The 23,144-nt window shown below is 37.3% G+C and overlaps 1 protein-coding gene across 1 annotated transcript in view; it reads left to right on the forward strand.

The window, feature by feature from the left end:
- The window catches only part of Mad1 (Mitotic arrest-deficient 1), a 183,894-nt gene extending 162,391 nt beyond the window's left edge, over positions 1-21,503 (forward strand). The window contains exon 12 of the mRNA XM_089086702.1: positions 19,257-21,503. Coding sequence (XP_088942828.1) covers positions 19,257-19,430 — 174 coding nt within the window. The 3' untranslated portion in view covers positions 19,431-21,503. The remainder of the gene's footprint in view (positions 1-19,256) is intronic.
- The last annotated feature ends 1,641 nt before the right edge of the window (positions 21,504-23,144 follow it).

Here is a 23,144-nt window from a genome sequence, read left to right on the forward strand (position 1 = left end):
TCTTGGTGAGAGAAAACTAACGCAAAATTTTAAGAGATAATTTCTAAGTGACCTCTTGAGGGGACATTTCCTAAGTGGTCCATCTGATGCATATTGAGGTCGATTAGAGTGATTCTTTGAGAAGCTAAGCTCTCCTCTATGCCAATAGGCAGTGTGTCCCCGCCACTAGAATATGGGAAATTGAGGGCTGAGACTTATTCGAAAATGTTTCCATATTAAAATTTGGAATACCTAGATATAGTTAGTTGAAAACTAAAGTAGGTAATTAAATACTAGCCTAGGACAATTTCTTCCGGCTCTACTTTCTTCAAAATAATATGGTAGGATAGTTCTTTCAGCGTTCAAGTTCTCTTCAACAATAGCGGGCAGTATGCCCAGATCTGTAAACAGTGAATCTTCACAATTTATCCATTTTCAAGTTAGGGTGAATAATCGCTTTCAGAGGACTTAATTTTTGACTGAAACCTGTGACTGAAATAGTTAAAAGAATACAAAAAAATATATATAATAATGTCGTAGACGAAGAATAGAAGAAAGTACAGGGAGAGGAAACCAATAGTGAAGTTCACGGACCTAGAAAGGAAACTTACTTATTCCAAAGTTTCAAAACGAAAGGCTTCCATGTTCGTGGTATTTTCACCTTAGATTAATGTACGGCCAATTATCGTAAGACTTCTGAGGGGGGAGGGGGGGATATAAAAAGGACAGGGGGTCTTTAGTAGACCTGTGAAGATTACGAAAGATGGTTTGGGTATAGCCTTTGGTCATACTAGTCCAAGAAAAATGCTGGCAAATTAGTGCCAATGAACTTAAAAGGTACTGATGATGTGTGGAGGATTGATAGAAAAATCTTATGACTCAAAAACGCTTCGTTCCTTTGAGTGGCTTAAAATTTAATGTAGCAGAACCAATCAGGAAGAATTTTAACTTTTTTTTTTCTTCTTTTCACTGTCTAGAAAGACACACCAAGACTACTTTGGTTTATAAAAAGTGGAGTTATTGGCTGCTGTTTCTGACATATGGTTAAGGAGTAATATGATTGGTTTACGAAAATACGTCACAGACAAAAGACGAAGAAAATTAAAGCACACTTTTTAGCATGGAATTACTGGAAAGTAATAGCCTATGCCTTTCTCTCTTTGATTCTGCTGACTGACGGAATTGTAGCTTTTCTTGGTGGTAACTGTATTTTTTCCCTTGGTAAAGATAGGGGGCAGGGTTAACCACCACCACCCCCTATGCTGACTGTACTCCCCCTTCTAATGTTTTAATTATATTGTTGCCATTTCTTCGACTCTAAAATACGACACCGCCTATAAGATTAAAACACTTTCCCCGCAAGAGAAGGATTGGGGGTAGCAGCACCATATACTCTGACGAGCCCTGCTGTGTTGACTGGTGACTAAATAAAAAAACAAGTTTTTTCAACTGAAAGTAAGGAGCAATTAAAACTTTAAACGAATAGAAATTATTACGTATATGAGGTGGTTTGCCCCCTAGTCAATACCTCACTCTTTACGCTTAAGTTCGAATTTTGTTCGAAACACAAATCCCTGAATCACAAAGGCCGTTTAATTAGAATATATAGCTCTTTTGAAAGTACTAAAAAGAGCTTTAGCGTAAAGAGCGAGGTATTCAATAGGGTGCAAACCGCCTCATATACGTAATAATTTCTGTTCGTTTTAAGTTTTAATATTGCTCCTTAGTTTCAGTTGTAAAAACTTGTTTTTTTTTATTTAATTTCTGATTGTTTTTAAATAATGCCGGGAAATCCGGCGCCCCTTTCATAGAAATGTTCCTTCTCCCAAGGAAAAATCCTCCATGGAAAGACCCTCCCACTTAACCCCCTCCTCCGATCCCTTCCCCCACCACCAGAAAAAAATCACTCCTGAAAACTTCTGTGTACTTTCCATTAACGAATACTATATGTAAATAATGGGCTAAGTTCATAACTTGCAACCCTTCCCCCGGGAACTGTGGGGGACTAAGTCATCCTCAAAGACATATTTATTAGATTTTCAACTATGCTGAACAAAATGGCTCTCAAAATTTTGATTGGGTAACTGGGAAAGAAATGAGTGTGGGAGGGGGCCAAGTTGCCCTCCAATTTTTTTTCACTTAAAAAGGGCATTAAAACTTTCAGTTTTCGTTCGAATGAGCCCTCTCACGATATTCTAGGACTACTGGATCGAGACGATCACCCGTGAAAAAAAAAAATAAATAAAAAAAAATAAACACGCATCCTTGATCTTTCTTCTGGCAAAAAATACAAAAGTCCACATTTTTGCATATAGGAGATTGAAACATCTACAGTAGGGTTTTCTGATACGCTGAATCTGATGGTTGGATTTTCGTTAAAATTCTATCACTTTTATGGGGTGTTTCCCCCTTTTTTCGAAAATAAGGCAAATTGTTTCAGGCTCGATCAACTTGATTAAACTTATATATTTGAAATCAGCATAAAAATCTGATTCTTTTGAAGTATCTACTGGTATCAAAATTTCGTTTTTTAGAGTTTCGGTTACTATTGGGGCGAGTCGCTCTTTACTTAAAGTTTGTTACCACGAACTGTTTGATTTTCGTAAGATTGCTAGATGTACCCTTTTTTTGTTTACCTAACCTTGATTGAAACAATATTCGCTGTATCATTTCCGTTCAGCCTCGTAACTCGAAGCTGCAGTTGCATTTTTTTTCATATTTTGTGCTAAGAGCATATTTGAATTTGCGACAACTAGACTTAGTGCAGTGTAGCGTTAATGTACGTCAAATCAACGCTAATAGCGTTAAAGTTGTCACGCTATATCCTTACCTTAAACCACAGTTTATATAATTATCCAGTATGATCTTTCCCTATCTCACCCATTATAAAAACCCGGACCGAGGTGCAAGTGCTCCAGAGAACGTTTTTGCAGATATAAACATAAGCGGCATTACATCTTTTCACGGTTAGACAAAGAATAATCACCTACGGAACAAGTACTGACAAAACCACTTGGCCGGCTCAACCAATAAGTGGACAATAATTGCAGAAATAAGTGGGATGAGCTTTTTGTTCGCACCGAGAATGAAGAGCCAGAAATCATCTGCGGTTAACTTACTGGTATATTATATAAACTGTGCCTTAAACCTTAGATCTGCCTGTGCCTACAGTTGCACCAAGGGCATCAAGTAGGAGCCTTCGGCATTTTTGTTGCTGCCAGTATATCCTCCCGCTGAGTCTGGATTTAGGTGTTCAGTTTTCGCAGATTTGTTTAGTACTTTCGGTGTTTCTGGGTCTGCCTCTGCGGCGTGCACCCGAAGGTTGCCAGCGAAGGACTGCATTTGGTAGCTGAGGATTGTCCATATGTACTGCATGGCCAGGGTATCTCCATTTGCGAACTCTTTTGACGTCTTTCGAAAAAGATTGACCCTTCTTGTCGCGGATGGACTGATTGGTTGTTCTCTGTTGTCAATGGATGTCGAGAATTCTTTTGAGACATGTGTTCTCGAAAGCTATTCTCCTCTCCTGTTCGTGGTTTTAAGTGCCAGGTTTCTGCTGCGTAAAGCAGATCTGATCTGACGTTGCTATTAAAAAGTCACAGTTTCAGCCGTAGAGAGAAAGTTTGTGACCTCCTAAATTTCTATTGTCTTTTGGAGGCTTCTTTGGCTTGACTCAATCTTGTTAGCATTTCTTTTATGGCAGATCTTGTGTTTTCAGTTATGCTTCTAGGTGCTTAAAATAAACGACTTGTTCTAACTTAGTCTCCACAAGCGATGCTCAGGGATGAATCTGTGGTGGCCATGCATTTTATTTTTTCCATATTTGTTTTTAGGCCAACCTGGTAGCCTCACTTTCTCACTTGGCTTAGGAGTTCTTGAATTCATTGCTAAGGCGATACCAATACGGCGATGTCGTTACGCTATATCAGATGTCCGACCCATTTCACGATACACAGCTGTCTTTTTTCTCTCTTTTTTTTATATATATATATGAATGAACAAAACAAATGGAACAAAATAGAACGAAACAAAACTGAAACATTTAAACTATAAGTGTTCTACTTTGCATTTTGATATATTTACGCTATTTTAAAAAGGAAGAAAAACCGAAAAAAGCACAACTAACTCCACTATTGAACACGGTTATATTAACGTTAAAATCGTCAGTTCAAAATTCATAACGTTAAACTTGTCACGTTAGATCAGTTGGTCCAATCTATTTTTGCGTACCTCGCTTTCTTTTTTCTCTCTCTTTTTTTACACCTGGCTGAACAAAAATAAAATAAAAAAAAGAAAGTGTGAGAAAAATCAGTCTCTATAGCCAACGCAAAATCGAATTGGGAGAAGCTGCACATAAATTTAAATGAGAAGTGCTCTTATTAGCATTTTTGATTTATTTACTCAGCATGTAAAGTTTATAAATTAGCGGTTTCCTTCATTAGTTGTACATGAATAGTTTTCGACTAATTTTATTTTTGCTTCTTGTATTAAGCTACCTTTCGTACCGGTAGTGTTATTTCACTTCTTTAACTAGTTCTGGATAAACAGCATAAATAAACATTAAAAATTTTGATTTTCAAGGAGCCATAACATTGGCGTCAGTTTTCGAAAATTAGGGAGGAATGTATTTCAAAATCTTGGGGAGGGGGTTATTTAGTGTGTTTTTTTTTCCATTTTTCCAATGAAAATACAAAAATAGACATTTTTCTGTGAAAAATCCACAAAAAAGTATTTTCAAAAATCCAGGGCGGGGGCAAATGTCTCCTCTTTCAATTGATGCCACTGAGTCTTAATCAAAACTATAGCATATAGTATATTGGAATAATTTGCCACTTTTAACTTTCTTGGTTTAGGTTGCTGTAAATATTAGTGCTACATATTTTTTTTTTCTTGTCAAAATGGAGTGTTTTTACTGGGCTCAGAAATAGTGGGAGACTGCCTAGTTTACTCATCTTCTGGAACGGCCATCGGATTTTTTAGTGGGGGGGGGAGGGTAAATTTGCTGAAACAGCAAGAAAAGCTGGTGATGTATATGAAGAAAAATAGAAACAAATGGAAAAGTCAGGACACTTCCTCCGTAAGGACAGGTTCGAGTACCTCCTTAACCTCCATAAGGGAGGTTCGAGTCCTGGTGTCGCTGGTGATCTGGTTTGAACGTCGGTCAATGGCGTGACACTGCAGGCGCGCCCCCCTAATATACTCTAAAGTAGTGTAATTTACTTAATTAACGCAAGTTTGCGTTAAATAAACTTGCTCCTAACGCCCTATCAACCTGTTTTGCCCCCCCCCTCAAAAAAATCCTGGATCCGCCCCATTTGGGGAAGGTAAACAGGAAAGCAAGGGCGGATCCAGGATTTTTAGGGGAGGGCGCAAAATACGTTCATCCGATAAACTTGGGGTAGGAGCAAGTTTAATTAACGCAAACTTGCGTTAATTAAGTAAATTAGACTACTTCAGACTACGTTAGGGGGGGTGCCTCCCTCCCCCCTGAATACGCCACTGCAGGAAGGATATGCGTAAGCACAGGATGGCTGGCTCACATTGCATTTCCTGGCCGAAGGGCCTTGAAACGGAGATCAACTCCGCCGGTAGGGATTGTAAAATCCAATTACGTATTCTTTACCTTTTTTTACTTTTTTGTGTGCGTGCATTTATTTCTTCCTGCTTATTGAAAAGTGAGTCGAAACAATAAGCCGAAAAGGCAAGCAAGAAACAGGCGAGTTTATACAGAAAACTTTGGAACGATGCTAATTGACAGTAGCCTAGCATATTTACCGAATTTCTGGGCGCTTCTTATTCAAGTTCTTAAATAATTTGTATTTTTTTATGATTGGGAACTATATTAAAAAACAGAAAAACATAGAAAAGTCTTAAATAATGAATATATCGTCAAATATGTGCTTCTGTGTGTGCGTACATTTTTCTTGCGTTGAAAAGTAAGCTAATCTAATTAAGCAAGAAACATGAAAAATAAGGCAGAAAAAAATTGGAACGATGTTAATGGACATATCGTCACTGTTACGCGTATAAGTCAGACCTGACATATTCAAATTTCTGAAACAGTTACCAAAAACTGTTTGCTGAGCTGTATTTAAAGGAAAGGACAGCAGGCTAATGCATATTCAATCCAGAGGCGGTTTTAGAGGGGTGAAAGGGGAGCACATGCCCCGGGTACAGATGCCCCGGGGTGCCAAATTCCAAATAAATAATTTAATGGTTATAATCATTTTGTAATTTTTGATATTTACTTTTCTTAAAATAAAGTAGAGGGCGCAGTTAATATGTGAAAAAAATTAATTATTAAAATAAAACAATAATCAAATAATAATAAAGAGAATATTTAAATTTAAAATAATTAATAATAGTTAAATAATTTAAATAATAAACTAAAAAATTGTGAACAAATAATAAATAAATAATTAATAATAGTTAATAAATTGAAAATAATTTTGTGGGAGACATGGGGGAAGGGTTAATCAAGATTTTGCCCCGGGCGCAAGAAAGTTCAGAACCGTCACTGATTCAATCATACTTCGATCCTCCTGATCTACGCTATCTCGGTGTTCCTCCAAGAGCGGATCCAGGATTTTTGTTCGGGGGGGGGGGGGTTACTAATTTTGGACTCGGTTTTCGACTAATTTTACTAAGGTTTTACTAATTTTCGACTCGGTCGAAAATTTCGGGGAGGGGGTTCAAACCAGGTAACACCCCCCTTGGGCACGGCCTTGTGTTCCTCCCTTTGAGAACAGCTTAGCCAACTGTTTTTGGCAAGTATATCAGAAGCATGAAAACGGCAGATATGACCTTTCGTAACAGCGACGAATTATCTAGCATAAATCAGAAAAATTTTAAACCTGGAATGTCACTTCATGGTAATAAGCGTGTGAGGACAAATTCGCGAGAGACGGAGGCCCAAGCTATTGATTAACTGTAGCAGGTGGAAGAAGGTTGCGTCAGGTTATATTTGTGAGATCCGGAGGGCTGAGCCTGTTTGAGAGAGTCCTAGTCATAGGCAGCGCAATAGCGCTGCCTAAGTAAAGAACGATGTTGACACAATGTATTTATTTATTTTTTTCCATGCCCGGGCTCTTCGTATCGAAGGAGCTGTCGTAGAAACTTCGAAAAGGGCTCATTCGATTAGAAATTGGAGTGGCGTGTGCCCTTTTTAATAGTCAAAAGTGATTGGAAGATGACTAACACCCCTTCCACGCCCACCATTTCCTCAAAAACATCCAAACAAAATTTTGAGATAGCTATTTTGTTCAGCATAGTTGATTTCCAGATAGAAATTATGTTTTTGAGGAGGACACTCCCCCACAGCCCTAAGGGCAAGGGTTGTAAGTTATGCCCTGGGGGCATATAAGTTTTTACAGAAGGTGTTGTCGTGGAAACTTCAAAAAAGGCTCATTCGATTGGAAATTAGCTAGTGCCCTTTTTAATAGTCGAAAGTGATTAGAGGGCAACGCCCACCTTTTCCCCAAACACATCCAATCAATATTTTGAGATAGCCATTTTATTGAACGTAGTTTAAAGTTCCTTAAATTAGGTCTATGAGGATGACAACCCCCCTCACAGCCCTCAAGGTAAGGGCTGTAAGTTATGGCCTGGGGACATATAAGGTTCTTATAGAACGCTTTGTCGTAGAAACTTCAAAAAGGGCTGATTCGATAAGCAATTGAAATTGATAGTTCCCTTTTTAATAGTCGAATCTGATTGGAATATACCTAATACTCTTTTAATACCCGCGGTTTCCCCAAACACATCTAATCAAAACTTTGAGATAACCATTTTGTTCCACGCAGTTTAAAGTTCTGGAAAGTATACCATTGAGAAATGCAATCCCTCCACAGTCTTCAGGGCAAGAGTCGTGAGTTATGCCTTATGGGCATGTCAATTTTTATTGAAATCTTTATTGCAGAAACTTGAAATAAGGTTCATTCGATTGGAAATTCAAAGGTCCAGTGCTCTTTTTAGTGGTGAAAAGTGATTAGAAGGTAACTAGCTCACTTCTCACGCCCACCTTTTCCAATCAAATCCAATCAAAATTTTTAGATAGCCATTTTGTTTCACGCAGTTTAAAGTTCAGGAAATTATACCTTTGAGCAGGTCACTCTCTCCCCCTCCACAGTCTTCAGGGCAAGGGTTATAAGTTATGCCCTGGGGGTATATAAGTTTTTATTGAAATTTTTGTCGTAGAAACTTGAAAAAGAGATCTATCGATATCAGAGAGCTAGTGCCCTTTTTAATAGTCGAAAGTGATTTGAGGGCAACTAACCCTCCTCTCACGCCCACCTTTTCCCCAAACACATCCAATCGAAATTTTTTGATAGCCATTTTATTCAACGTAGTTGAAAATTTTGGATGACAGCACCTCCACCCCCACAGCCCTCAGGGCAAGGGTCGTAAGTTATGCCCTGGGGGTATGTAAGGTTTTTATAGAAAGCGATGTTTTAAAGCATCAAAAAGGGCTCATTCAATTGAAAATTAAAAGGGCTAGTGCCCTTTTAATAGTCGAAAGTTATTGAAGGGCAACTAACCCCCCTCTCACGCTCACCATTTCCCCAAACACATCAAATCAAAATTTTGAGATATCAATTCTTTTCAACGTAGTGGAAACTTCTGGAAATTAGGTCTTTTAGGATGATAACCCCGTCAGAGCCCTCAGTGCAAGGGTTGTAAGTTATGTCCTGGGGGCATATAATGTTTATATAAAAAGCTGTTGTAGAAATTTCAAAAAGGACTCATTTGTATGGAAATGGAAATTACCCTTTTTAATAGTCGAAATTGAGTTGAGAGTAATTGATCTCCCACCCACGCCCACCCTTTCCCCAAACACCTTTAGCCAAAGTTTAGAGGTAGCAATTTTGTTCAACGTAGTTGAAAGTTTGGAAACTATGTATTTAAGGATGACAAACCCCCCAGAGCCCCCAGGGCGAAGGTTGTAAGTCATGCCCTGGGGGCATATAAGGTTTTTATAGTTAGAGTTGTCGTAAAAACTTCAAAAGGGGCTCGTTCAATTGGGAATTAAGACGGCTAGTGCCCTTTTTAATGGTCGAAAGTGATTGAAGGGTAACTAACCACCCTCTCACGCGCACCATTCCCCCAAATACATCAAATGAAAATTTTCCGATAGCCATTGTGTTCAACGTAGTAGAAAGTTCCGAAAATTATGTCTTTGAGGGTGATACCCCCCCCCCAGCCCTCGGGGCAAGGGTTGTAAGTTATGCCCTGGGGGTATATAAGGTTTTTATTGAAAGTATTATCGTAGAAACTTCAAAAGGGCTCATTTGATAGGAAATTGAAAGGGCTAGTGCCTTTTTTAACAGTTGCAAGTGATGGGAGAGCGACCAACGCCCCTCTCACGCCCACCATTTTCCTAAACACATCCAATCCAAACTTTGAGATAGCCATTTTGTCTAACGTAGTTGAAAGTTCTGGAAATTACGTGTTTGAGGATGACAACCACCCTTACTGCCCTTAGGGTAAGGGTTGTAATTTATGCTCTGGGGGCATATAAGGTGTTTATAGAAAGCGTTGCCGTAGAAACTCAGAAGGGGCTTATTCGATTGGAAATCGAAAGGTCTAGTGCCCTTTTTAATAGTCGAAAGTGATTGGAAGGCTTGAAATTTTTAAAGTAAAGATCGATGTGGGTATAATGTACGATTTTTTGTTGTTGTTGTTGTTTAGACCAGGGCACCTCGTATCGAAGGAGTTGTCGTAGAAACTTCGAAAAGGGCTCATTGGATTGAAAATAGAAAGGGCTGATGCCCTTTTTAATAGTCAAAAGTGATTGGAGGGCAACTAATCCCCCTCCCATGCCAACCGTTCCATTTGCCTTTATGTTTAAAATCTAAATGTTGCTATCAAAATTATCAAAATTAAATCAAAATTCACTGTGTTAATGCTTAGTCCCAATAAGGCATCTCAGCAGTATCCCAAGAACGACTGAGGGTATTATGTGCAAACTTTTTGGGCTACATCTGCTCTTAAAATTTAACCAAGTCAAAATAGCGTAAGTGTATTCAAGCTATCAAAGAAAGTAAGAAGATTTTTTTTGCGAATGGTATCAAGTTTTCTATTTCAGGTCAACTAGAAGAGGTATGAAACTAAATTAAACACTACTATTTGTGTCCAGATTTTTAAAAGGGTGTATGTTGTTAAAAATTGCTGAAAATTTTTCTCCAGCATACAAATAGCAGGCCAAACTATAAATTCTTAAAAAAACGAAAAGATTTTAAGTATTATTTTCTTCTTCCCTGAAAAAACTATGTCAATATAAAACGAACAAAAATTAATAAACAAAAAACTTTTTTCACTAAATGAGTTTTTCAAAGAAAAGTAAAGAACTCCATTAAACAAAAAAATGAGCAAAAATAAAATCAAATAATCTACGAAGCGTAGAACTACCGCAAATCAGCATTGATAAATAAATGAAACCCAAAACGAAGGGAAATTTCAATAAATAACCGAGTCAAACTCAAAACGAGCAGAAATTAACATAAGTTGGGCTCAAAACTCTTATGCCTTCCCAAGGCCAGAACATAATTTGCTCTTTACTGAAAAAAATACAAATGAATCTACATTGTCAGTTTAATATACATATACTGATATTTTTTAATCAAATGTTAATATCGTTTGATTTATTAAAGTTATAAAAGAAAGAGGATTTATATTTTTTTTTAGTAAAGTGCAAATTTTGTTCTGGCCTTGGGAAGGCATAGGGGTTTTGAGCCCAACTTATGTTAATTTCTGCTCGTTTTGAGTTTAACTCGGTAATTTATTTAATTTCTGTTCGTTTTGGGTTTCATTTATTTATCGATGCTGATTTGTGGTAGTTTCACGCTTCGTAGATTATTTGATTTTATTTTTGCTCATTTTTGTTTAATTGAGTTCTTTAATTTTCTTTGAAAAACTTATTTTGTGGAAAAAGTTTTTTTTTTAATTAATCCCAAGAAAAAGAAGGGAAGTGATAAAATGGCGGCCTCATCAGATTTTTGATAGCATTAAGAAACCCAAGACCGGGTAATCAGATATCCATGATTTAATTTCGGGAGAGGGAGGAAAATTTAAAAAAATATATTAAAACGGGCAAATTTTTTTAGATATGTAGGAATTTAATGGAAAGATTTTAGTAATCGTAAGATTTGGAGGGGATCTATGCAAAGTGCCCTGGATATGCGTGTTGCCATTGACTGATTATCAGTGGCCTGTTTCAATAAGATTCATTTTGCAAACTGAACTATCTCAAGCCCTGATGGGCTGAACAAACACATGCAAATATAAATATGGAAAAAAACAATCAAAATCAATTATGTTGATTTAGTTATGTTTACGCTCTGTAAGCTTGAGCATAATAGTTCATGCGTAAACTTGGTTTTCATGAATGTCAATCAATTGTATAAACAAATTGCGCAATAATCTATATTCAGCTTATTATCTAATACATGTTCTGGTCCATTTAGAACCATTATCCTAATTCGAGAACCGATAAAGGTATTTTCTTAATTTTAAAACTGTTAAAAATAGTGCAATGTTTCCTATAAACTTCAGATTGTGTGTGACTTGTTGATGTTCTTTCAGAACATCATTGATGTTCATTCAGATGTGTGTGACCTACAATTTTATACCATTATTGTCACGTACTCCGCCCTCCCTCCGCCCCGTACTCCGCCGCGCCCTCCCTGTTTCAGCATTTTAACTCTACAAACTGGGTATCAAGCTTGATTTTACATAAATTTGCAAGGTGCGAAAATGTAATGGTTAACAAATTGACATCCTTTCTCAATTTTATAACTGTTAAAAAGGAGTCCTTCGTTTTTTGGATATTTCACGTTGTAAATAATTTTACTGGCCTAATACCTTTTACTGTCGCTTACTCAAGCTCCCCCTCTCTATCCTTGTCTTCTCTCCAAAATAGGTCTCAAGCGTAGCTTACGCCTCGTAACTTAAAGATCATAGCTTGAAAAACAATTCTTTCTTTCCAGGATCTTTAAAATTGTAAATACGAGACAAAACGAGCTAAGAAAAAATAAAACGAGCAAAATTAATTTGTGAAAAATAAAGCTTTCTTTAATCATAGCTTGGCCGACTACGGATGGTATCTTTGCAAAACTAGCTCGAATAAACTGACTTGTGATATTTCCCAATGTTTGTAGAATTCTATAAACTATCACTTTACTGAAAACCGAGCTCGCTTGGCTTTTTTACATAATTATGATTTTACACTAAAAGTTATCAATATCGTGCCCGGCGTATGAATGTGGACAGCCATATAAATTAATCTCATGTCTTCTGCTGGCTACTTGTGGAATTTCCTGCTCCTAAGAGAACATTTTGCTTTTTTGGCTTGGTTTTGTGTTTTCAGTAAAGCGCTAGTGTTTAGAATTTACGCATATTCAGGAATATCACGTGTCAGTTTGCTTGAGCTGTTTGTGTAGATATATCTTGTATAATCTGCGAAGCAACAATTTTTGTTCGTTTTATGTTTCAGCTTCGCTCTTTACTACCGTAAGAAAAACTTTGCATTTCAAATTGTTTTTGTTCTCTTTTAATCTTTTTCTTAATATACCCAATACATTTTATAAACAGATCTGTGTTTAACATAGGCAATGAAACCCAAGAAGTCAATGTGTTTTTTTTTTTGTAAAACAGGGCATTAAATATAGGTTTTCAATTAAATGTAAGTTTGAATCCGACGAGGCAGGTACAACTGTGTAAAGTCCGAGAGGTATATTGAAGAGTTGGAGACAAAAAGAAATTATTTTTTGTCATAAAAATGAAATAAATCGCTGAATTTTTGTCCATTATAATTTTTGCTTCAAAACGTGTTTTTTTAGTTTTCACTAACTAAGGGGGGTGGACGGAGAGTACACAAAAGGGGGATTTTAAACCACTGGTTAGGAAGTTTCGACCATAGAGATTACAATGGTGCTCTTCTAATACTTTCCAGCCTTTCCACTGTAGAAATAGCACCAGAATGTACCAGTACTTTTTAGAAGAGTCAGTAAACATTTCTCTACGATTTTGAAGTAGCCTATTATCCCTGGAGGAACAATAGAGGGAAAATAGAAGACGCGTCACTGCTCCCCTTACATAAAAGCGAGTTTTTTTTCGGGATGGGGGGGGGTCAAAACCTCCATTTTTTGGTTTTAGATGCATGAAAAAATCCATTTGCCATGCGTGTCAATCCGTGCTCTCCAGTATCTTTTTTGGTAAAAAAAAACGTTTTTGGTCACTTAAAAAGTGATTTAGAACTTTTAATTTCCGTTTGAGTGAGCCCTCTCCTGATTCTCTAGGATCTTTAGTTCTATACGATCACCCCTGAAGAAAAAGAAACTAAAATAAACATACCTCGTGATCTTTCTTCTGGTAATACTACAAAATCCCATATTTTTTAAGATGGGAGCTTGAACACTCTAAAGTAGTGTTCCCTGATACGCTGAATTTGATGGTGAAATTTCAGTAAGATTTCATTACTTTTTGCTATTCCATCTCTCCTGTTTGTATAGTGGGTTATAAATAAATGACTATTGTTATTATTATTTATTTTACTGTTGATTACTCAAATCCCTCCTCTTTGCTTCATCTCCAAGTTAAAAATCGGCTTGCATACCCCTGCTTTTACCTAAATATTTACAGTATGGATATGATATGACTAAAAAGTTGATATCGTGGAACGTATGTGAAATCACTGAAGCATTCTGGGCACTTCTTATTCAAATTATGAAGCTTTTTTATTGGTACCCCCTCGAAAAAAGTTCTGCGCGCATGACTATATGAAATAATAGGTCTGATAGAAGGCTCATTCATTCTAAGATAGGGTTAAATTTCGGAGCTAGCTAGAACCGGCATAGAAGTTCAATTTATGTGAACTTCTTGGAATTCAGCTAAGGCCAGCAAATCAGAAAGTTTGATTTTGAGTCTTTAACTGTATTGAAATTTTACCGTATAAGGAAAATTATCTGTCTCAACTAGCCTGAACTAGCCAATAAAAAAAAATCAAACAGTTCGTGGTAACGAACTGTAAGTAAGGAGCGATGCAGCTCAATAATAATCAAAACTTCAAGAGACAGAGTCTTGACAACAATAGATACATCAAATTGAATTTAGATGTTTGTTCAAAATATATAAAATTCATCAAGTTTAATGTTACCCATCAAAAGTTACGAGCCTCAGAAAAGATTGCCCGATTTTTAAAAATGGGGAAATACCAAGTATCTTACCATCAACACCATCAGATTCAGCATATAAGAGAACCCTATTGTAGAGGTTTCAAGCTCCTATATACAAAAATATGGAATTTTGAATTTTTGCCAGAAGCAAGATCACGGATGCGTGTTAATTTGTTTTCTTTCCCAGGGGGTGATCGTATTGAACCAGTGATCCTAGAAGATCGGGAGAGACTAATTTGATCGAAAGTCAAAAGTTCTAGTGCCATTGGTGGATCTAGGGGGACGGGGGGGACCTCGCCCAGGAGTTTTCCCTGGAGGGGGGCCAGATTTCCCGGAATTAGTAAAAAACTATCACAAATTAAATAGTTTTTTCGACTGAAATTAAGGAGCAACAATAAAACTTAAAATGAACAGAAATTATTACGTAAATGAGGGTGGTTGCCCCTCCTCGATAACTCGCTCTGTACGCTATAGTGTTTAGAACTTTAAAAAAAAGCTTGTTATTCTAAATAAACTGCCCTTGTGTTGTAGGAGTCATTCTTAAATGATTGGAACAATAAGTCAAAATTTAGCGTAAAGAGCGAGGTATTGAGGAGGGGACAACCCACCCCCCTGATATACGGAATAATTTATGTCGATTTTAAGTTATAACGTTGTTCCTTACTTTCAAGGAAAAAAAAAAAAATTTGTATTTAATTTCATTGTGAATCGGTCGGACACCACCTACAATTTTGACGCTCAATCATCAATATTTCCTGAGATCAGATGAGATGGGTTTTATTTTCAACTAATAATTACATCATACTTAACTGGCACTTACCACATTTTTTAAATACCATTATCAACCAAACCTAGAAATGGTAAGAACGTCTGACGTTCTTACCATTTCAATCAATCAATCAATACGAGATGCAACGAGACAATCGCTTGTGACCAGCCTCATCAGAGTGTGAAGACGGAGGTATTTAGGGCATGTCCTACAAATGAACAACCAAACGCTTCTTATGGCTGTCCTGTACTTACATCCGTCGGGCACCCGTCAAAGGGGAAGGTCCCGGATCACGCCATGGCAAAAATATCAGGCAGAACCAACGAGGACGTCGTAGCTGCAGCGAACTTGACGAGTGACTGGAAGCTCTTCCTTGATGCTACATGCGGAACTATGGTAAGGTAATTCTCAAGCCCATAGTAAGGCTTAAAAGCTCTGCCAGTGATTCGAATCTATAAATTACTTTTCAGCCCTTGTAAAGTAAGGACAACGTTTAAGCTTGAAATGGTTAGTTACCGCAAAGTGATCGCTATTAGTCTCTAAGCATATCATTGAACCATTCATGTGCAACCTTCCTTGATAGTCTTATCATTTTGGCTCGGTCGCTTTTTTCAATTCATTAAGCTGTATTGATAAGACAAACCTGTAAATAGATTTCTCATGGGGGGGGGCATTATTCTGGGAGATCTCTAAACATCAGAATAGCAAAATTCAGATGATGAAAATTACAAGGAAATTTATTTTAAAACGCAATTCTGATTTAAACCTCCCCCCCCCCCTCCCCGACATAAGCGTGATTCCAATTATGAAGCTTATCGATCTAAACAAGGATTTCAAATTTATTTAGAACATCATTATTTTAGAAAACTCACCTTTAGATGTGGAAAATTCTGGGGTCGATAAGAAGACAAAAAGCATTAATAGCTTCGCGTATTATTTTGAAAATTATGCTATAAAAAGAAGCTTTAATCTGTGCATAGTATTTAAAAGTTTTAGAGAAAGTTTGTACGCAGGTATCTATTGGGGGGGGGGGTAAATTTGAAAATATTCTACAAAAGGATAGGCGAGTTTATTTGTAAAATACATGAATTATTGGAAAATGGTGAACTTTTCTAATTTCATAGAGCTAGACTTGAACTCTGCCTCCTCCTTTCTTCTCCTCCACTCTCCACCTCATCCAACTCTGCTCCTCCTTTCTTCTCCTCCACTCTCCCACTCCTCCAACTCTGGTCCTAATTTCTTCTACACCACTCGCCTTCTCCACAAACTCTGCTCCTCCTATCTTCTCCTCCACTCTCCAAATACTCACACACTGCTCCTCCTTTCTTCTCCTCCACTCTCCAACTCCACCAACTCTGCTCCACCTTTCTTCTCCTCCACTCTCAAACTCCTCCAACTCTGCTCCTCCTTTCTTCTCCTCCACACTCCAACACCTCCAACTCTGCTCCTCCTTTCTTCTCCTCCACTCTCCATCTCCTCCAACTCTGCTCCTCCTTTCTTCTCCTCCACTCTCCAACTCCTCCAACTCTGGTCCTCCTTTCTTCTCCTCCACTCTCCAACTCCTCCAACTCTGGTCCTCCTTTCTTCTCCTCCACTCTCCAACTCCTCCAACTCTGCTCCTCCTTTCTTCTCCACCACTCTCCCACTCCTCCAACTCTGCTCCTCCTTTCTTCTACTCCACTCTCCCACTCCTCCAACTCTGCTCCACCTTTCTTCTCCTCCACTCTCCAACAACACCCACTCTGCTCCTCCTGTCTTCTCCTCCACTCTCCAACTCCTCCAACTCTGCTCCTCCTTTCTTCTCCTCCACTCTCCAACTCCTCCAACTCTGCTCCTCCTTTCTTCTCATCTACACAGGTCAGTAAATTATTAGTCATGATTTAATTCAAAACTCTGTCTCTTGTGTCAAAGTCCCTTTGTCCCTTGTTGGGTAAGTAAAAAATTAGTGTTAATGCGTGTAATATGCAAATGTTCCGCTCTGTTTAATCAAACAGTTCATGGTAACGAACTATAAGTAAGGAGCGACGTGGCTCAATAGTAACCGAAACTAAAAAAAGGAATTTTAATACCAATAGATATATAAAAAGAATAGGCTTGTTATGCTGATTCCATATATATAAGTTTCATTAAGTTTAGTGTTACTCATCAAAGGCTGCAAGCCTGAGAAAATTTGCCTTATTTTCGTAAAAGGGGGGAAAGACCCCTTAAAAGTCGAAAGGATCTTGCTGAAAATCACACCATCAGATTCAGCGTATCAGAGAACCGTATTGTAGAGGCTTTAACTTCCTATCTGCGAAAATGTGAAACTTTCTATTTTTTGCCAGAAGAAAGATTATGGATGCGTGTTTATTTGATGTTTTTTTCAAGGGGCGATCGTATCAACCCAGTGGTCCTAGAATATTGAAAGAGAGCTCATTCGAACAGAGATTAAAAAGTTCTAGTGCCCTTTTTAAGTGGCCAAAAAGATTTGAGGGTAACTAGGCCCCGCCCCTTTTTTCCTCAAATCATCTGATCAAAATTTTGAAATAGCCATTGTGTTCATCATAGTTGAAAGGCCCAATTAGTGTGTCTTTGAATATAACATGACGCACCCCCAGGCCCCAGGGGTAAGGTCCTTGAGTTGTAAAATTCGCCCATTGTTTACGCCTAGTATTTGTTATTGGGAAGTATGCATACATTTTCGGGTGAGGGGGACACATTTTCTGCTAGGGGTTTTTTCGACGGGGGAATTTTCCATGGAAGGGAAGTTTCTAGGGTGTGTATTTTTCAGGGGAAGTTATACAGTGGGGAAATTTGCCATAATTCCTATACGAAGTTGTTTTTATGTCTTACTCTTTTCCGTCTCAATTTTACGCGCGGAGATATTAAGGGTAATTGTCTAGGTTAAATTTTCATTTGGATTGAATTGTCTAGAGAATTATTCCGTGGGGGAGGAGTATTTTTCCATGGAGGTGCAGCCAGATTTCCTGGTATTATTTAAAAAACCATAAGAAATTAAATGAAAAAATAAGTTTTTGCAACTAAAAGTAAGAAGTAACATTAAAACAATACTTTAGGAATTCTTTAGGAAAGGCTCCTGAAACACAAGGGTCGTCTAATTAGAACAATAAGAAGCTTTTTTAAAAGTACTAAAAAACTTTAGCTTAAAGAGCCAGGTGTTAAGGAGGGGGACAATCCTCTTCATACTCGTAGTATTTTTTGTTCGTTTGAAGTTTTAATTTTGCTGCTTATTTTCAGTTGAAGAAAAAACTTTGTTTTTATTATTTAACTTTATGTACAGATCCCATGTCTAATATGATATTTACTGCAAAAAATATTATCAGGGTATTGCCAAGCTAAGAAACAAAAGGCATAAACGAAAGATCCAGATTACTCTCCAAAAGAGGGTGTCTGTTTTCCTGTTTGGTTTCTGTTGGTCATGCAGCTTATTCATGATATGAGCAGTTGCGATTCTGGCCTCTCTTGCATCCGGAGAAGTATCCTGATTAGCGCCCCCCTCCTGTCTCCCGCAAAATTTCCAGGCCAAATTTTAGCATAATTATCATTTATTAACATAATTTTTTTAAGTTATTAACTAATTAGTATTAATTATTATTACTCACAGTAGACAGAATATACCAGTAAGCTTATCGCAGATCATTTCTGGTCTTCGTTCTCGGTGCGAACAAAAAGCTCCTCCCACTTATTTCTGCATTAGCGGGAATGCGGGTTAGTCTGTTTCTGATTGTTTCAATGCACTCTGATGGAAACAATCGGAAACAGACTAACCTGCATTCCCGCTAATCTGACTTCGCCTATGTTTATATCTGCAAAAACGTTTTCCGGAGCACTCGCACCCCGGTCCGGGTTTTTATAATGGGTGAGATAGAGAATGATCATACTGCTAATTATATGAACTGTGTTATTACTATTATTATTTAGTCATTCTTTAAATTGTATCTATTTTTATTCTATTAATTAATCAATAATTTATTAATTATTTTCGTTTATTAACTGGTAAAATTTGAAAATCCGTTATTAATTTCCGTTATTATTTCAAATCCGTTAGTATTAAATCCGTTATTAATTTGAAAAACCATTAGATTATTTGTTTGAAATTTTGGGCCCCAAAAATTTCTGTGCCCGGGGTAAGTGTCCCCTCTGTCCCTCTGGTATAACCGCCTCTGAATATGAGCCACAGATTGTATTATTATAAAGAGCAATATACAACCATTATGGCATACTTTTATCAGTAATATACTCTAAAATTAAAACTCTAAAATTATACTTTTGTCATTAAAATCATATAATGAGCATATATTATATTATAATCATATAATGAGCATATTATATTGCAGATGGACGATAATGGAGATATTCAGTTGATGCACACAGAATTTTCAGAAAAACTTGGCCCTTTAATGGAGGAGTATCTTCAAAAAAGCAATTCAGTGCCGATGTTCATGGGCGCTTTGACTAGCGATCTGTTTAATAGTCAGTTTATGGAAGAAGATACCACCATTGTGGATTAACTTAAAAGGGTTGATTACAGTACCGACGCCAGATTTATCCGTCAACTAAATTATGAATCACAAATATTCCATTTAGGTTTTTAGAAGAAAAATCTTCTGAATTTTCCATTGAAATTTTCTTGTCCCAGCAGAGTATAAATTCAAACTAAAAATTGTAGCTTTACAGGTAAAGACAAAAAAGGAAAGAAACGGCACTAGACTTCATTGCATACACTGGCGGTGCTGGTCTTCATTCCATGGGCCTTCACCCTAGCTAAACAGGGGACCAAATTCATGGAAGTTTAAGGGGGAAGTTATTTTTCAAAATTTGGGGGGGGGGGGCAAATTAACACTTACAAGGACCGCCATGTACATTTCTATAAGACGTGTTTTCAAAAATAATTTCTGAAACCGCACTGGCTAATAAAAGGATAAAATGTGGAACAACAAAGAAAAACGAGGTGATTTAACAGCCAGTGAAAAAAATGAAGTATGTATATATTTTGGCTGACAACTCTGCTCAGTCGTCCTTGGAGTAAATAATAAATAGTAAAGAAAAAGTCATGGGGTCTCTATAAAAGACAGACCTTAAAAAACACAAAACAAAAGAGAAGGAACCCTTTCTGAAGTCCCTTTCTTATGAAAAAAAACAACATACGAGTTCCCTTATGGACTTTCTTCCTATATATTGTGTATTCTTTTTATTCTTTACAATTTTTTGACAATTTTTGTCTTTTTATTTGTACTGAGGACGACTTAGCGGAGGTTTTGGCTGAATTTTTTTTTTCACTGGCTCTAAAATCACTTGGTTGTCCTACATTTCCCCCCTTTTCTAGCGCTCTGAAATTCCCCAAACTAAAATTTTTGCTAAATTTTCCCCCTGGATTGCACCCCTCTAGAGTAGATATTCGAATGCAAGAAAACGAACAAACACTAAAAAAAACATAAATTTTGGTATTTTTGTTGAAAGACTCTTCTCTTGTTTTTTTCATTGAAAAAAAATCGAATTGAACAAAATTGTACTCCCCCCCCCCCTAGGTTTGAGAAATTCACTCCACCCCCCGGTGTTTTCGTGAATTGGCGCCATTGATTGTGGCCAAATTAATAAATGAAGTAGAAATTTGGGTAATCATAAAAAAAAAATATTATTGCATTTCTTTATATCAGGAGATAAGTAAAAATTCCTAAAATTCACTTTGGTACAGAAGATGGAGAAGTGTTCTAGCGCTATAAAACAGCAATAGGCTTGCCGTATCCTTAAACACTGTTGTTAAATTCTCCAATTGAAATTTGTCTATCAAATAGCACTCGAATTCAGTTTCGGCTGATTCCTTTTAAGTTGTAGGGTAATTTTGGTTGTAGTAGCTTAAAATGCAGTAGCGGTAATAGGGAGGGGGGGGTATTAGTACCATCTGGTGTTGCCGGCAATATCATAAAGTTAGTTATGACCACCTTAACTAAAATGTTAGTTATTTTGTCCTCGATGGACCCGACAGGTATTCGGGTCCTGGTGTCGCTGTTTGTTTGGTTTTGAACGGGGATCAATGACGGGACTTCGTAAGCTCAGTCAGAGTCGAACCAGCTCTAAATGGGTACCTTGAGAAATCTGGGGAAGGTAAACAGGAAGGGTTTACGAAAGCACAGGATGGCTGGCCCCGACCCCCATCGCAATACCTGGCTGAAGGGCAGTGAAATAAGATAAGATTTATTCATCGTGGAATACACATACACTGTCCCTACCAGCACAGTCCCTGTCAGCACCGCCCGTACGGACTGTAAAATCCGGCTCCGTATTCTTTAATTTGTTTTTAGTTTTCAAATTGGCACGGAGGTAAAAGAACCAATTCATCCAGAAGGGCAGATTAGATATATTCGTTAATTTTGTTTTTCACGTTAACTGGCCTATATTTTGCAGAATAACCTAGCCCTAATTATTTTATGATTGATAAAAAAAAAGTACAAAAAACTGCCTGCTTAGATTCTGAAATGTGCAGATTTGCATTGTAAGGATTATCTTCCTGTCTAAAAAGCAAAAAAAACATATACTTCAGAATTTTAATTCCAGTTATCTTTACTTTTAAGTCAACCCTCCTTCCCTCCCCCGACAAAAATACTCCCCCTCCCCGATAAAAAATCCTGGATGTGATCCCATTTACTTACGTAGTTTTTTACAAGTAACTCTTGAGCTCAGTATTTAGGATACAAACAAGTTTAAAAACTTGCCCCAACGTGGGCCTATGAGGTCACAAAATTTCAAAGGAATTTGAAAGGAAAAGTTTTATAAATAAGTCACAAATTATGGAAGAGCTACAGGCCAATATTTCGGGCGAACAGTGGCAACATTGGCAGTAGCAGTGATTTTAATTGAGAAAAATTTGCTTCAAAGAGCCAATATTTACTTATGTCTGTTTAATAGACCAAATAAACTTGGAGTTTTAGCTACAATACAAATTAAGTGAATTAAGCTGAACGTTATTATGAATGTTTCAATTTTTCTGGGCAACACTGCAGTGGCGTTAATTTTCGAAACTGTACGTGGAGGGGGAATATATATTTTCAGAATACGGGGGGTGGTAATTTTTTTATTTATTTATTTCATTGAGAATTCCAAGAAGTGGTATTTTTCAATGAAAATACTAAAAAAGGATTAATTCTTGCAAATCTAGGGAAGGGCAAAAATTATTGGGGAGCAATTGGCTCCCTGTTCCCTCCAATTGACGCCCCTGTAAAGCTGCACTCTCAGTGGTCCTAGTAGCTTGTAATTTATAATAATAGTTTCCAAATCACGATGGAAATTACAAACGACAAAATCACAATGACAAATAGTCACAGTTTCATCTCTTATCAGTTCTCCTTTTGACTCTTCGTTTCACGCCTTCAAAAGTGGAGGGAGTGGAGTCATAATAATCTTTCAGTTCTCTTTTTGATACACTCCTTGGTTCAGGCCTTTAAAAAAAGGGGGTGGAGTCGTTTCAGTTCTCTTTTTGACATACTCTTTGGTCCAGGCCTTTAAAAGGGGAGGGGTTGGAGTCGAAATAATCTTTCAGTTCTCTTTTTGACATACTCTTTGGTTCAGGCCTTTAAAAGGGAAGGGGGATGGAGTCGAAATAATCTTTCAGTTCTATTTTTTACATACTTTTTGTTTCTGGCCTTTAAAAGGGGAGGGGGTGGAGTCGCAAAAAAAACACTAAAATTAAAAAAAGAAAAGAAAAAAAGACAAGCTTGGAAATAAAACTTGAAAATTCAGGGATTGTTTGTCGGGCCAAGATGACCTCAAGGGAGCAAAAGGATTCAGTGTATTCATTGATCAAGTCATAATAGCCTAAAATGTTTGTGTCTTCAATTCGTTGCATAAAGTTGTCTCTAATTTGTCTTAAAATTGTGTCTAGAAATATTAGCAGTTCCGAATTCCCCATCAGCAAGGCCGTATCCAGGGGGGGGGAAGGGTTACCCGGTTTGAACCCCCCCCCCCCCGAAATTTTCGACCGAGTCAAAAATAAGTCGAAAATTAGTAAAACCTAGGTAAAAATCAGTAAAATTAGTCGAAAACTGAGTCAAAAATTAGTACCCCCCCCCCCCCCGAAAAAAAATCCTGGATCCGCCCTTGCCCATCAGTGTTATAAGCATACACCAGTCATCCTGTTTGGCTGTATTATATGATTCTTGAATACTGCACTTCAGATTCTCAAAAAAAAATTCTAAAAAAAATCTAGCAATAATTTGATTTGTTTGGTA

This window comes from Artemia sp. Qi Xiang Cuo, chromosome 3, assembly GCF_049724085.1.
Source record: "Artemia sp. Qi Xiang Cuo chromosome 3, ASM4972408v1, whole genome shotgun sequence".
NCBI classification, from domain to species: Eukaryota; Metazoa; Arthropoda; class Branchiopoda; order Anostraca; family Artemiidae; genus Artemia; species Artemia sp. Qi Xiang Cuo.